Source organism: Brassica rapa, chromosome A07 (genome assembly GCF_000309985.2).
Source record: "Brassica rapa cultivar Chiifu-401-42 chromosome A07, CAAS_Brap_v3.01, whole genome shotgun sequence".
Classification (NCBI taxonomy): Eukaryota; Viridiplantae; Streptophyta; class Magnoliopsida; order Brassicales; family Brassicaceae; genus Brassica; species Brassica rapa.
This window is the reverse complement of record NC_024801.2, coordinates 13,359,612-13,372,105: the sequence shown is the minus strand read 5'-3', so window position 1 is coordinate 13,372,105 and position 12,494 is coordinate 13,359,612. Positions and strand designations below refer to the sequence as shown.

The following is a 12,494-nucleotide window of genomic DNA, read 5'->3' as shown; positions in this document are numbered from 1 at the left end:
AAAAACTTTCACTCCTTTATATTATTCTTTTGAAAACAAACAACAACAAAAACAACAACGATAAATGGAAAGATAAAATAACCCTAGATGAGGGTTGAGATCCTTCGGCATGCACTGGACTACTCTTGAAGATTACCCGGTGGTAAATCCGCTGAATTAAAATACCATGATGGTACAGTTCCAAAACCCATTTGTTCAAGGAGACGCTGCTTTTCTTCATAGGTGGTGGAATTATTAAACAAATCTGAACTACCAGAAGGTACATTTGCAGGAACAGCCCCTTGTTGTAAACCGATCTGAGGATTAGGCCAACCTAGTTGACTCTCAGATGGTAAAGCATTTCCCAACTGCTGTTGATCATTCTGATGATTAGGTCCGGACGGTGCAACCGGTGGTGGGATATTATCCGACGGCACAATGTTCTGAAAATGAGCACCTCCTTGTAGACACCCAAACAGAGAAGTTGCTGGTGGTGGGACATTGCTGGATCCTAAACCGTTCTGAAAATTAGATGATAAATTATCAGATGGTAACGTTGCATGAACGGGTGGTGCAATACCCTCTGGCAACATGTGCTGATAATAAGGCCCGTTTAGTCGATTCATTGACTGTGACCATGCAGGTAGACTTACAGACGGTGACGTTGCATGAACCTGTGGTGCAACGTTCTCATTCAGAGAATTGGAGCCATGTTCCGACGCTGACATCGTCAAACCATTCTGAGGATCGGGCACGTTTAGACTTCCCGACTGTTGGTTCGTCAGAACCTGTGGTGGGCCTGGTGGCACGTTCTCCCAGTGCTGCTCCCCGTTAATGATTCCAGTTACATAGGGAAGTGGAGCCATTAACTCATCCAAATTAAAATCATCGTCGTCTGCCATCAGAAAGTTATCAAAGGACTGCATATAAGCAGCCCTTTCCATTTCCCGTTGCTCTCGAGGAGGAGACGGCGGCACCGGAGCAGCCGCCGGAAAAGAAGGTGGTACCTCCGGAAAATTTGCTGGAACCAACGGTGCCGGTGGTGGCGACCATACAGCTTGGGGTGACGTCGGCAACATTGTCGGAACCGACGCTGGTACTGGAGACGATGGCAGAGAAGGCCGTGAGGAGGACGCTTGATCGCTGGGTGTTTCAGCCGCTGAGGTGCGAGGCCACACCGAAGCCGGTGGGAATGACGATTGTGCCAACGGGTACCCATTAGGCGGAGCGTCATATAGCCTGATTAACCCATGATTGCTAACATGAGCCTGTGTCGGAAAAAGGAGTCTGGTTTGTCCCGATGAGACTGGAAGAATAGTGGCGTCATTTAGCCCGATTGGCCGAGGATTGCTAACACGAGCCTGAGCCTGTGTCGGAAGACGGAGACTGGTTTGTCGCAATGAGCCTGGAAGAATAGAAGCGCCGTTTAGCCAGATAGGCTGAGGATTGCTAACACGAGCCTGTGTCGTAACACGAAGACTGGTTTGTCCCGATGAGCCTGGAGGAATAGAAGCGTCATTTAGCCTGATTGGCTGAGGATTGCTAACCTGAGCCTGTGTCGAAACACGTAGACTGGTTTGACCAGATGAGCCTGGAAGAGTGCACGTGAGTCTACGAACCATCGACTTGTATTCAGCTCTGCTCGAAGTATAGACCTTTGCACCAGGGCAATTGCTACACTTCTTGGGTCGTTTTGCAGGAGGAGAGCTTGATGAATTCTTGTTTTCCTCATTCGTCATCTTTTTTTATATATTTAATTTTCTTTCTTTTAAGCTTTTTGTTTCATGAGACATCAAAGATATATATATATATATATATATATATAACATATGTTATAATTAATTAGATTTCCAAAACACACTTTGAATTCAGACTAATAATTAAACCCTCGGAATTTTTAGATGCGACAATTAATATTATGAGATGTTAATTAAATATTTTGTTCAAACTTAGGAGTCAATTGTTTGGCATATCATTAAACAATGGATCACTTGTTTAATTTTAATGTTGACTATTTCCCACTTAAAAAACAATTAATCATTTTTTGCATATAAATTCAACATTTCCTGTTTTAGTTACTTGTATACATATGAAATTTGATTTCTTGTTTAACATCAATGTAGACTCACGGCTCTTGAGATGTTTTAAAATTACAGTTAGTTTGTATTCAACGTTAGAAATAATCATATTGTATATCAGTTTTAACAATGTCCATGTAATATTTAGAATATAAGATAAAATTTCTTATATATACACAATACAGAGGAGACCGTTTCATGAATGTTATAGTAGCTAGGATCTTACTATTTTATTTTTGGTTTTCCAGTAGTAAGATTTTTTTGCAATGCCAGTGGTAGTATTTTATTTCTAAACACATTTCTTCTACTCATATATATATATATATATATATATATATGTATTTGTTTCTTTTCTTTTTCTAGTAAATGTAAATGTTCTTTGATTTCCTATTTTTCACGCTGGCTTGTCGCAAGTGGCTCGTGAGTGTACATGCAGGTCTGCATGGTTTTATTGTTCGTGCCCAAGAACTCGACCAATGGAGTGCACGTACGCACAAGGCACAACTAAAACATAAACTCTAAAATAAAATAAGAAAACAACGTTAAATATTTCTTAGAGAGATTAGTTATCTAATCTGATTTTGAAATTGATGGCTAACAGCCATCATTGGCCAATATTCGATAGTGATTGGCAAACAGTGCAACAAAGATACAATTAGATCATTAACCTCTTTTTCTCTTTCTCTTCTCTGAACTTGTGGAAATATAGTCCGTTAGGGGATATCCGATGCGATATTAGCATGGCCTTTGCGCAAGGATGACACGCACAAATCAAGAAACTGTTAAAAAAAAGAATTAGCAAAAAAAAATAAACTTGTGGAAATATATTCCGCCTCTCGTCTACTATTATTGTTTCATATTTCTCTTCGTAAAAAATATTTCAAATTGTCATCCTATTAAAATAGCTGTAAATTTGTAAAATAAACACAAATTATCAAGTGCGTAGCGTCTTAGTTGTTGTGGCTTTTATCAGCACCCTCACGGTACGTTTATGCTGAATCTTACCAAATCTCAGTCGATTCAGCATCATTATTATGGTTCATTTTTACAACTTAGAATGTCCTTGAACAATACATTGGAAAAATGAAATAGGGATCACGAAAGACAGTAATGTTGGAACGTGGAAGCATGCAGTCCCAATATGTTTGGGTAGCTTTGATCTTTTAAGCGGCCGAAATGTTTGGGGGAGCTTGTTCGGTGGTTTGAAATCTAAACGGAATATTCCAATTCTCGTGGATCCTAAAGTAGATATATGCATCAATCTTTTAATGTGAATACATTTTGTTTGTTAACAATTAAGTTTATATCTCACTTGGGTTGGGGGACAAAATGCTTTACTAGTTTCCAAACTATGTTTTACGTTTTCGTGGAATCCAATTCCTTTTCTTTTAATACTGCAGGAGCTTAATCTATAGTTTTATTACACGTATTGACATTTGAGGTAATTAACAAGGCTTACCTTTTTTTTTTTGTAACAACAAGGCTTACGATTTAAAAGAAGAAAGAAAGTCTTTAAGGTGCACAAAAAAAAGTCTTTCAGGTTGGACCAAATGAGCTCCTTTGGCTGGGCTGCTAGAAGCTTCGGCTGCATTTTTTGAATTTTCCGATGTTAAACTTTTTCATATACTAATAAAATCTATATATATATATATAAAATATTTTTATGTTACTCTATAAAAAAATATATACATAAGAGCATGCGCATTGGTTACGTTTTGTAAGAGTTTTTCACCAGACAAATTAGTATAAAAACTAAAAGCAAGAAAGAGAAAGAAGAAAAGTAGAGGTACGTCCCTACATAAAAAAACTTTAAGCTTGTTAGGAGAGATTAATTCCATGTGTCTTGTACCACAAATTTTATGACATCAATTTTAATTAATTGTTTTACTCCAGGTTTTACTTCATAATACTATTATATATATATATATATATATATATATATATATATATATATTGAGAGACTTAGTTTAAGAATTCCATCACAAATGATGCGTTAAGTATCCAGCCAAAAATAAATAGATCTATATATATAAATATATCAATTATGTACGAACAACAACTCTGGAAAGTCCAGAAGAGATTAATATGAGTGGATGAGAGTTAATTTCATGGGATTCTTTGTTCATTAGTCAGGATTATTTAATACTCTCTTTGTTTCTAAAATATCTATATTTTAGGATTTTCACTCTTATTAAAAAAATATATCAAATTTTAGTTAGTAATATATTATTTTACGTAATCAACTATTTTCTAAAAGTTTTCACCAATAGAATTTTAATAAATATAATTATGTTTTTTTAAGTTTACAATTTACATTTAATTTATACATTGAAAATATGAAAATTGTATCTTTTTGAAACAAATCTTTTTTTTAAATATGAATTTTTTAGAAACAGAGAGAATATTATACAAAATTTAGTTTGGTAAGAATTAAAAAGAGAAGAAGAGAAAACTGGCCACTGCAGAACGTGGATCTTTATTATTCGGAAACAGAAAATTTTCATCAAATACTCGTCTAAAGGAAAGGCTCAAAAATTGACTATAAAATGGACACAGCATTTTCTTTATTTGCATTCTCAAATAAATATATAGGAAATCTATATAGTAAACGAGAATCTAAAGTTTGATAAGAACGTAATAAAGAATTTCGTACCAAATCTGTAATAGAATTTTACTTTATAAGCTCAGTCAAAAATCTAATATGTATGTGAATTAATTTCATGATAATTCAAAATGTGGCAGGCAGCATTACAAGTAGCGCGAATTGTGACATACGAAAATTATATTTAAGAATCTGACATTTGTTATTTTTTCTTTTCATATGTTGATCATAGTAGATAGATATACTGGGCCTAAAGCAGACTCAAGCCCAATTCATGTTAGGACAAAAGACTGCCGTTGAGTATAGTCTTATTATATATTTTCGAGTTGAACCACCTCAACCATACCAAATTATGTATGCACTTGTCTATATCACACTGATGTTAATTTCCGGATTTTTTTTTCGTATGCATTTATCTATTTCACACTGATATTACCTCTGGTGTAACCGTAGCGGTTGCGGAAGTTTGCGAATGCGGGTGATTGTGGTTTTAAGCGGCTTTAAGAGATATGTATGAATGATATTGCGGTTAGAAATTGATGCGTTTACGGGTTCCTTATGACTGGTTAACTACCAAATACATCAGCAGTTAAATAATAAATTAACAATATTTACATTTTATATAATTATAAAAATATTAAACATCATAATATTATATTAAACAAAATTTAGATCATAACTAATCCTTAATTAATTATGTATTCATCTCATGTTGTGGTTCACCATCATATATAGATATAGGAACATTTATCTGAAATAAAAAAACGAACTAAAGAACCATGTTCAATTTGGGTTGGAAGGATCGTATCAATTACTTGAGAAAATCCTATATCTATAGAAGCGAAAACCCAAATCAAATTGAAACTGATAACTGAATGAATACATTTTTATAATATAATATATAATTATAAATATTAACTATGTTTAGATTTTTTTTTAAAAACAAATGTTTCTAAAATACTATTTGTAAAACGATTACCCAAATATTTTTTATCCAATATATTTTAAGTTATCCAAGGTTTATTCAAAACCTGAAAATATGATATTTAAACTGAAACCTTTTTTTTTTACTTTTTAACCCGAATCAACCAAATAACCGAAACCAAACCAGAACCATATTAGATCCAAAATTATTTCGCATATTAGTCGGCTAAACTGAATCGAAAACCAAAATAGCTAAACTGAAATCAAACCAAATTTTCTAAATTCCCGAATAGATCCTATATTCTAGAACCGAAAACAAAAATAAATCATCAGTAATTATCTCGGATAATAACCCTAGTTTATATAACAATATGTAGAGACTCAGATTAAAGATACCATCAGTAATTATGCTCCTAGATGCCAAAGTTATGCATCTATATTATTAAAAGAGAAATACCTATTAAAAATACTCCTAAGTTTTCTAAATTATTTACGCTCCCATGCCACTGAAAATTAAATTAAACTACATATTTTAATGATTGTTTTTTCCAGTTAAATTAATGAGTTTGTCTTAATCAAATTTAAACTTAATGTCACTAAATTAAACTTTTATTTTTTCTTTAAACATATATAACTAATTTATAATCTTTTATGCCATACTAAGTCATAATATAATATTTCTTCATATCTTACATTCATAACCATTGTTTTTATATATTGTATACAATTTTCTAATTATGTGTATATGTTCAATTTGTTTATATGATATCGAATATTCGTCAAAAATAAATGGTTTAAGACGCCAAAAAAATTATTTACTTAGTGAATATAATACATCAAATATTACAAATACATCATTTAGTTAAATAAATAATTAAAAACCAAAAATTCATATCCGCACTGGTGCCGGGAGCGGGTTAAGGTCAAGTATAATATTAATTAAAATGTTTGTTGTTCTGAGTGGAACAGAATCATCTTTTTTTTTTCGATAAAACGTTTCTTGCTTTTAAGTTCTAACTTTTACTATTCCACCAACCAGCAGCTAAAGGAAGATTTCCATTGCTTTTAACGCTCTCTTTCTATCTTCCTCTCATCTCCCCATTCCATCACTGTTCATTATCATCATCACTAATGGACAAGACATCGTTCTCAAGCTGCAACAAAGGAAAGCCGATTAGATGCAAAGCAGCGATATGTAGAAAAGCCGGAGAAGCATTGGTGATAGAAGAGATCCAAGTTGATCCACCTCAAGCTTACGAAGTTCGTATTAAAATCATATGTACATCTCTATGTCACACCGATATCACTTACTGGAAATTAACCCATGTAAGTATTATATATCATGTACATATTCAAAACTAAGTCAACGCCATATATCTATCCTCATTGGCTTTTCTTCCAGGGTCCTCGTGCAAAGTTCCCTAAGATTCTAGGACACGAAGCAGTCGGGTGAATGAAACACTCGGTTACGCTTCTTTAAATCTCACTAGTACAATTTGCTTAATAACTTGAATTTGTTTGTTTTTAATCCAGTGTGGTCGAGAGCATAGGAGAACATGTGGACGGATTTAAGCAAGGCGATGTCGTTTTACCAGTGTTTTACCCTCAGTGTGAGGAATGTAAAGACTGTAAATCCCCAAAGAGCAACTGGTGCGCGAGATTTTGCGACGATTTCTTGTCAAACACGAGACGATACGGAACAAGCTCTAGATTCAAAGACTCCTCCGGTGAAATTATTCACCACCATATCTACGTATCTAGTTTCTCTGAATATACAGTTGTAGATATCGCCCATCTCGTCAAAATCTCCCCTGAGATCCCCGTTCACAAAGCGGCTTTGCTCAGCTGTTGCGTGTCCACAGGTTAATTTACCTTCATTCTTTTTTTTTTTTGTTTTTTTGTTATTATCTCACTTACATGATTGTTATGTTATGTTTGTTGGATCAATAAGCATAACTCTCCCATTAACAAAACATCTTTATCAAAAAAAAAGCAAAAGAAAAAAAAAACAAAAAGCAAAGTAAATTGTTGTAAATAGGAGTTGGAGCGGCTTGGAAGGTGGCTGGTGTGGAGGAGGGTTCCACCGTTGCCATTTTTGGCCTTGGGGCTGTTGGACTTGCGGTACCTTGCTTTTTTTCTTCTGAATAATAGATAGAGATCACTATTGTTCAACTTTTCAGATTAACAACAATTATGTTCAATAAAAAACAGTTTGATTCAGACCAACAGAAATATATAAAACAATATAATTTTCTTTTTAGATGATTTAGAAAATAAAAAACGATTTGGCAAATAGGTTGCAGAAGGAGCCAGGTTGCATGGGGCCTCAAAGATCATCGGTGTGGATCTTAATCCTGACAAATTTGAAATAGGTGTGATTTATTTACTTCTTGCAATTTTATAGTGTCTCTTCTAATTTCCTTTTATAAGATCTTGATAGCACTAGTTGAGTTGAAATATTCCACGCTTGTCTTTATAGTCAAAAATAATATTATTAACGTATATATTCAACAGATTCAGATCCAAATATCCTTAACTCTAAAAGCACAAGATATATCAAATACAAATGCCATCCGGAACCGAACATCTGAATATCTGAAGTTTTGAACCAAAGGGCATAATAATAGTTTTCATTACCGGGTAGATCATGAGTTTCCAACTTAAAATCAATTGGTACTAATTGAATTGATTTTAACCTTTATATATTATGTAAAGTTATTTAAAATTTTTGATATAAAATATTTTATTTTTAATACCTTTTTGAGACGGTGCTTTTTTATCGGCCATAAATTTTGAATTTAAGTCATTTATACCGATCATGATGATCTAGTATGAAAGTTATACACAGTTGAAAGGGTCTAGTACGGTAGTTATATCCGATCGAAAAAATTATATCGATTAGGGGTTTAAGATGTTCAAGATATGGGTAATGATATTTGAGTTTATCATGTACTTAAAAAATTTAAACTGATTACTAGTAAGTGGATTAGCTGTAACATTTTATATATTACTTAGATTTCTCTTAAATTTCTTTTTTCGAGATGATTTTTTGATCGGCCATAAATCTCAGAACTTATTCGGTCAAGAGGGTGTAGTACGATGTTATATCCAGTTGAGAAAATTATACTGATTAAGGATTTAACGTATTTAGGATCTCGACTCTTACCATGTCAAATTTAAACTTATTATGACTTATAACTTAAAACCGATAGACTTTAAACAGGTTGGCTAACCTTTATATATTACTTAAACTTTCTTATACTTTTGATATGAGATATTTTATTCGTAGTTATTACTTGTTTGTCATGTTATATTCTATCATTTAAAAACCATAATTATTGATGTCGAGTAGGTAAGAGATTCGGCATCACGGACTTTATCAATACGGCTTCATGTGGAGAGAAGACAATAAGCCAAGTCCGTTGATCCACAGAAATTTTATATATAGTTTTCAAAATTTTAGTTTCAAACGTGCGGACAGAAATTATAACATTATTGTTGTTGTTATGAAAAAGGTGATTAAAGAAATGACAGGAGGAGGAGTTGACTATAGTTTTGAATGCATTGGTTTAGCTTCCTTGATGGAAGAGGCTTTCAATAGCTCCCGCACGGTAAGTTTTTCTTACCGGTTTTTCTATTTGGTTGTACAGCATTCTATGGATAAACCAAAGTAAATCGGTTTTGCTATTAATTTATTCGTAGGGTTCGGGGAAGACGGTAATATTGGGGATGGAGAAGAACGCTTCGCCAATAAGCTTAGATAGTCGCGCTATTCTCAGAGGTAGAAGTGTCCACGGAAGTTTGTTTGGTGGTCTAAAACCCAAACTTGATATCCCCATTCTCGTCGATCGTTATTTGAAAAAGGTATTCGATTAATCTAATTTTGAATTAAGCAAATTATATGCAGACAAAGGATGGTATATAAATATATCATATATGATTATTTACAAGTAAAAAGAAAAAGAGTTAATAACTATATTAACTATTTAAATAAATTTCAGGAGCTTAATTTGGATGGTTTTATCACACACGAGATAAGCTTTGAAGAAATTAACAAGGCTTTCGATTTACTGGTGGAAGGGAAATCTATACGCTGCATTATGTGGATGGATAAATAATTACTTTCTGTAAATTCTGTTGATCCATCCATGTTCTTGAATATGGCTGGGAAAAAATATGTTTTTACTGAAATATCGCAATTTATCATATGTAATTTCATTTGTTGGCTATTGTTTTAATACAGATTTGAAAATCACAGAACCAATAATAATAGATTTAGTTCATAATTTAAAATTCATTGAAATACAACAACCAATAATCCCTATTTTATCTTTTGGGTCTTTTTCTTCGTAACGAGTAACGACAGTGTTACCGTGTTCCAAAATTATTTAATTTCCATTATTACGGATTAATGTAGATAGATATACTGGGCCTAAAGAAGACTAATGGGCTTCAGGCCCGTTTCATGTCAGGAAAAGACACTGTCGTTTTAGTCTGTGTGGGAAATGAGAAATGGTCAGATAGATCCTGCAAGAACCTAAACCTAACACTCGTTTCTTTGTCATCAGAAAAGATTCTCTGTCTCTCCGATCCTCGTCGATCTGAAGAATCTCGGAGACCACTCACTTCAATGGCGGAATCTGTAGCTTCTCAAACTCCGTCGCTCTCCGAGGTAATCTCTTCATCTACACCCCTTTTCTCAATTCGTCTCTCGCCGATGCTCTGTTTTCAATCTCTTATTGCATCCGATCTACTCAAGAATCAGATTAGTCTCGTTGATTTAGGTTTTGATTCTTGCGTTGTTGTGTTTTGACTTCACATCTGACAGATCTGATTGGTCAAACATGATTGGACTCTGTTCTTTCTTCTATGACCTTAGGGAGAAAGAACAGATCTTTTATGTTTGGGTATCACTTGGTTTAACCGTTGATTCATTTGGTTTTAGCAATATCATTTGGAGAAGGAAGTGAAGCAAGACACAAGCGCGAAGCCTGTCGAGGTTGCACCAGAGGTTACTTCTCAAGCTGAAGAGGTTAGCACCGACAAAGCCAGTGAAGAGTCTCCTGCTGAGGACAAGTCTGAGTCTCCTCCTGCTGCTTCTGAAGAGGCTCCTCCTGCTGTGGTAGAGGAAGAGACTCCTGCTGCGGTGGAAGAGAGTAATGATGGCAACGCTAGTGAAGAAGTTGTTGAGGAGACTCCTGATGAGATCAAGGTATGTTCTAGTAGCCTGACTTTGATGTGTTTTGCTCATTGTGTTCTGTCTGCTCATCTTATGGTGTCTTTTCTTTTCAGCTTGAGACGGCTCCCGCTGATTTCCGTTTCCCGACAACTAACCAAACAAGGCATTGTTTCACACGTTACATTGAATATCACAGGTGAAAACACCGTGTTTCTTCTCTAATTTTCCTTAATTGCTGTCTGTTCCTCTCCCCATGCCTTAAGTCTTTTGCTTGTTTATAAAAATCTTCAGATGTGTAGCTGCTAAGGGTGACGACGCTCCAGAATGCGATAAGTTTTCAAAGTTTTACCGATCTCTTTGCCCCGGTGAATGGGTATGCGTACCTTCCCTTCACTCCTTTTGTGTTTTCAGTAGCTTGGTTGATGATGATTAGTTAAATGACATTTAAACACTCTTTCTGTGTATGTTTGTAGGTTGACAAGTGGAACGAGCAAAGAGAGAATGGAACTTTCCCTGGTCCTCTTTAAAACACTCTCCTGCCTGAAGAAGAATCTTCTTTTGATGTTACCTTCATGATGTCAGCTCCAATTACACTGCAGAGTTTAATAAGATTTTACTGAACCAGCACTTTTGGTTCCCCATCATAAGATGTGAGAATTTAACAACTATAATCTCAATTTTTTATATCTATATGTTCATCTCAAGTTTTGAGGATCTTCTGATTTTGAAATGTTGTTTCTGCCTGATTATATGCTTTTCCATGGTGAGCTTCAAGTTTATTACCAGAGACCATAAGAAAATGGTATATCATTTCATTATTAAACACTGTTTGGTTACAAGTGGATTTTCACTATAATGCTATAACCTAAATAATAAGCCTACAGGTCTATAACTATCATTAACCTTATCCCCAAAGCCAATATGCATAGAAACAAATCTGATACGTGTGGGCATCCCATGAACGTCTTAAATTCTATGAATATTATATGAATATTATCTTGTACTCAGTTCTTAAATTCTATGAATATTATCTTGTTTTCTTGAGATCAATTGCTTTTGATCAGAATCGTTACGTTTCACGTAACAAAATCCCGCAAGGCCTGTTATACATACACTTCTCATGTCACATCACCTCATTCTACTTACGTCTCTCCAGTAATGTATTTTGTAGAAAGATCCCTCAGTAAAATGTCTTTCCAAACCTTTGTTCCCGGAACCGGGTCCCTTTCTCCTCTTTGGTGATCCTTGTCTGTATTATAAGTAACCATAACACTCAGAAAATTGTGGATATCAGTTCTGTTGTATGAAAATAGTTGGATTTTGTCTACCGAGTTTTGTGAATCTATATGATTCTTTCATACACTTTCCTGCTTTCTCAGCTCCTCTTCCTATTTTATGTTTCGTTCTTTTGGACTTGTATTTCTTTGTTTTGACCTTTGAGTATATGTTTCAAGAGATTTTCAATATTTTTGTTGACTTTTGTAATTTCAGTTCAAAGATAATAACTAGCATCGTTTGTGTTTAATCAAAGGAGAATACGGTAGCATAGCAATAATGACAAAAATGTTTAATTAAAGAGGTAAATATACACTTATACTCTTAGGGTTAACTAATCCAAATCTTAAACCATCTCTAATTGGGGGGTTTTCTCCATTGAGATTCTTAATATATATATATATATATATATATCTATATTATTAAAACTCAAGTATAAAGTTGGATTGTTTGGAGA

General features: G+C 34.2%; 3 protein-coding genes across 4 annotated transcripts; 2 read left to right on the top strand and 1 right to left on the bottom strand.

The window, feature by feature from the left end:
* Positions 1 to 119: 119 nt before the first annotated feature.
* On the bottom strand, positions 120 to 1,718 carry LOC103829850 (verprolin). Its single transcript, XM_033275980.1, has one exon. It carries the CDS (start codon positions 1,716 to 1,718, stop codon positions 120 to 122), a length of 1,599 nt encoding a protein of 532 aa, XP_033131871.1.
* A 4,762-nt stretch (positions 1,719 to 6,480) lies between these two features.
* Positions 6,481 to 11,476, top strand: LOC103829330 (alcohol dehydrogenase-like 1). Of its 2 annotated transcripts, none has more exons than XM_009104989.3 (13): positions 6,481 to 6,909; positions 6,986 to 7,032; positions 7,117 to 7,445; positions 7,622 to 7,704; positions 7,880 to 7,955; positions 8,936 to 9,000; positions 9,099 to 9,194; positions 9,286 to 9,447; positions 9,585 to 10,255; positions 10,529 to 10,795; positions 10,876 to 10,958; positions 11,054 to 11,135; positions 11,236 to 11,476. In XM_009104989.3, exons 1-9 carry the CDS (start codon positions 6,715 to 6,717, stop codon positions 9,699 to 9,701), a joined length of 1,170 nt encoding a protein of 389 aa, XP_009103237.1. In that variant the 5' UTR covers positions 6,481 to 6,714; the 3' UTR covers positions 9,702 to 10,255; positions 10,529 to 10,795; positions 10,876 to 10,958; positions 11,054 to 11,135; positions 11,236 to 11,476. The 2 variants fall into 2 exon arrangements, with proteins under 2 accessions (XP_009103237.1, XP_018508851.1); XM_018653335.2 differs by having other exon boundaries at positions 8,936 to 9,002; positions 9,125 to 9,194.
* Positions 10,009 to 11,517, top strand: LOC103829329 (cytochrome c oxidase subunit 6b-1). The gene is made up of 5 exons (XM_009104988.3): positions 10,009 to 10,255; positions 10,529 to 10,795; positions 10,876 to 10,958; positions 11,054 to 11,135; positions 11,236 to 11,517. The coding sequence occupies exons 1-5, from the start codon at positions 10,049 to 10,051 to the stop codon at positions 11,287 to 11,289; spliced, it is 693 nt and encodes a 230-aa protein (XP_009103236.2). The 5' UTR covers positions 10,009 to 10,048; the 3' UTR covers positions 11,290 to 11,517.
* Positions 11,518 to 12,494: the final 977 nt, after the last annotated feature.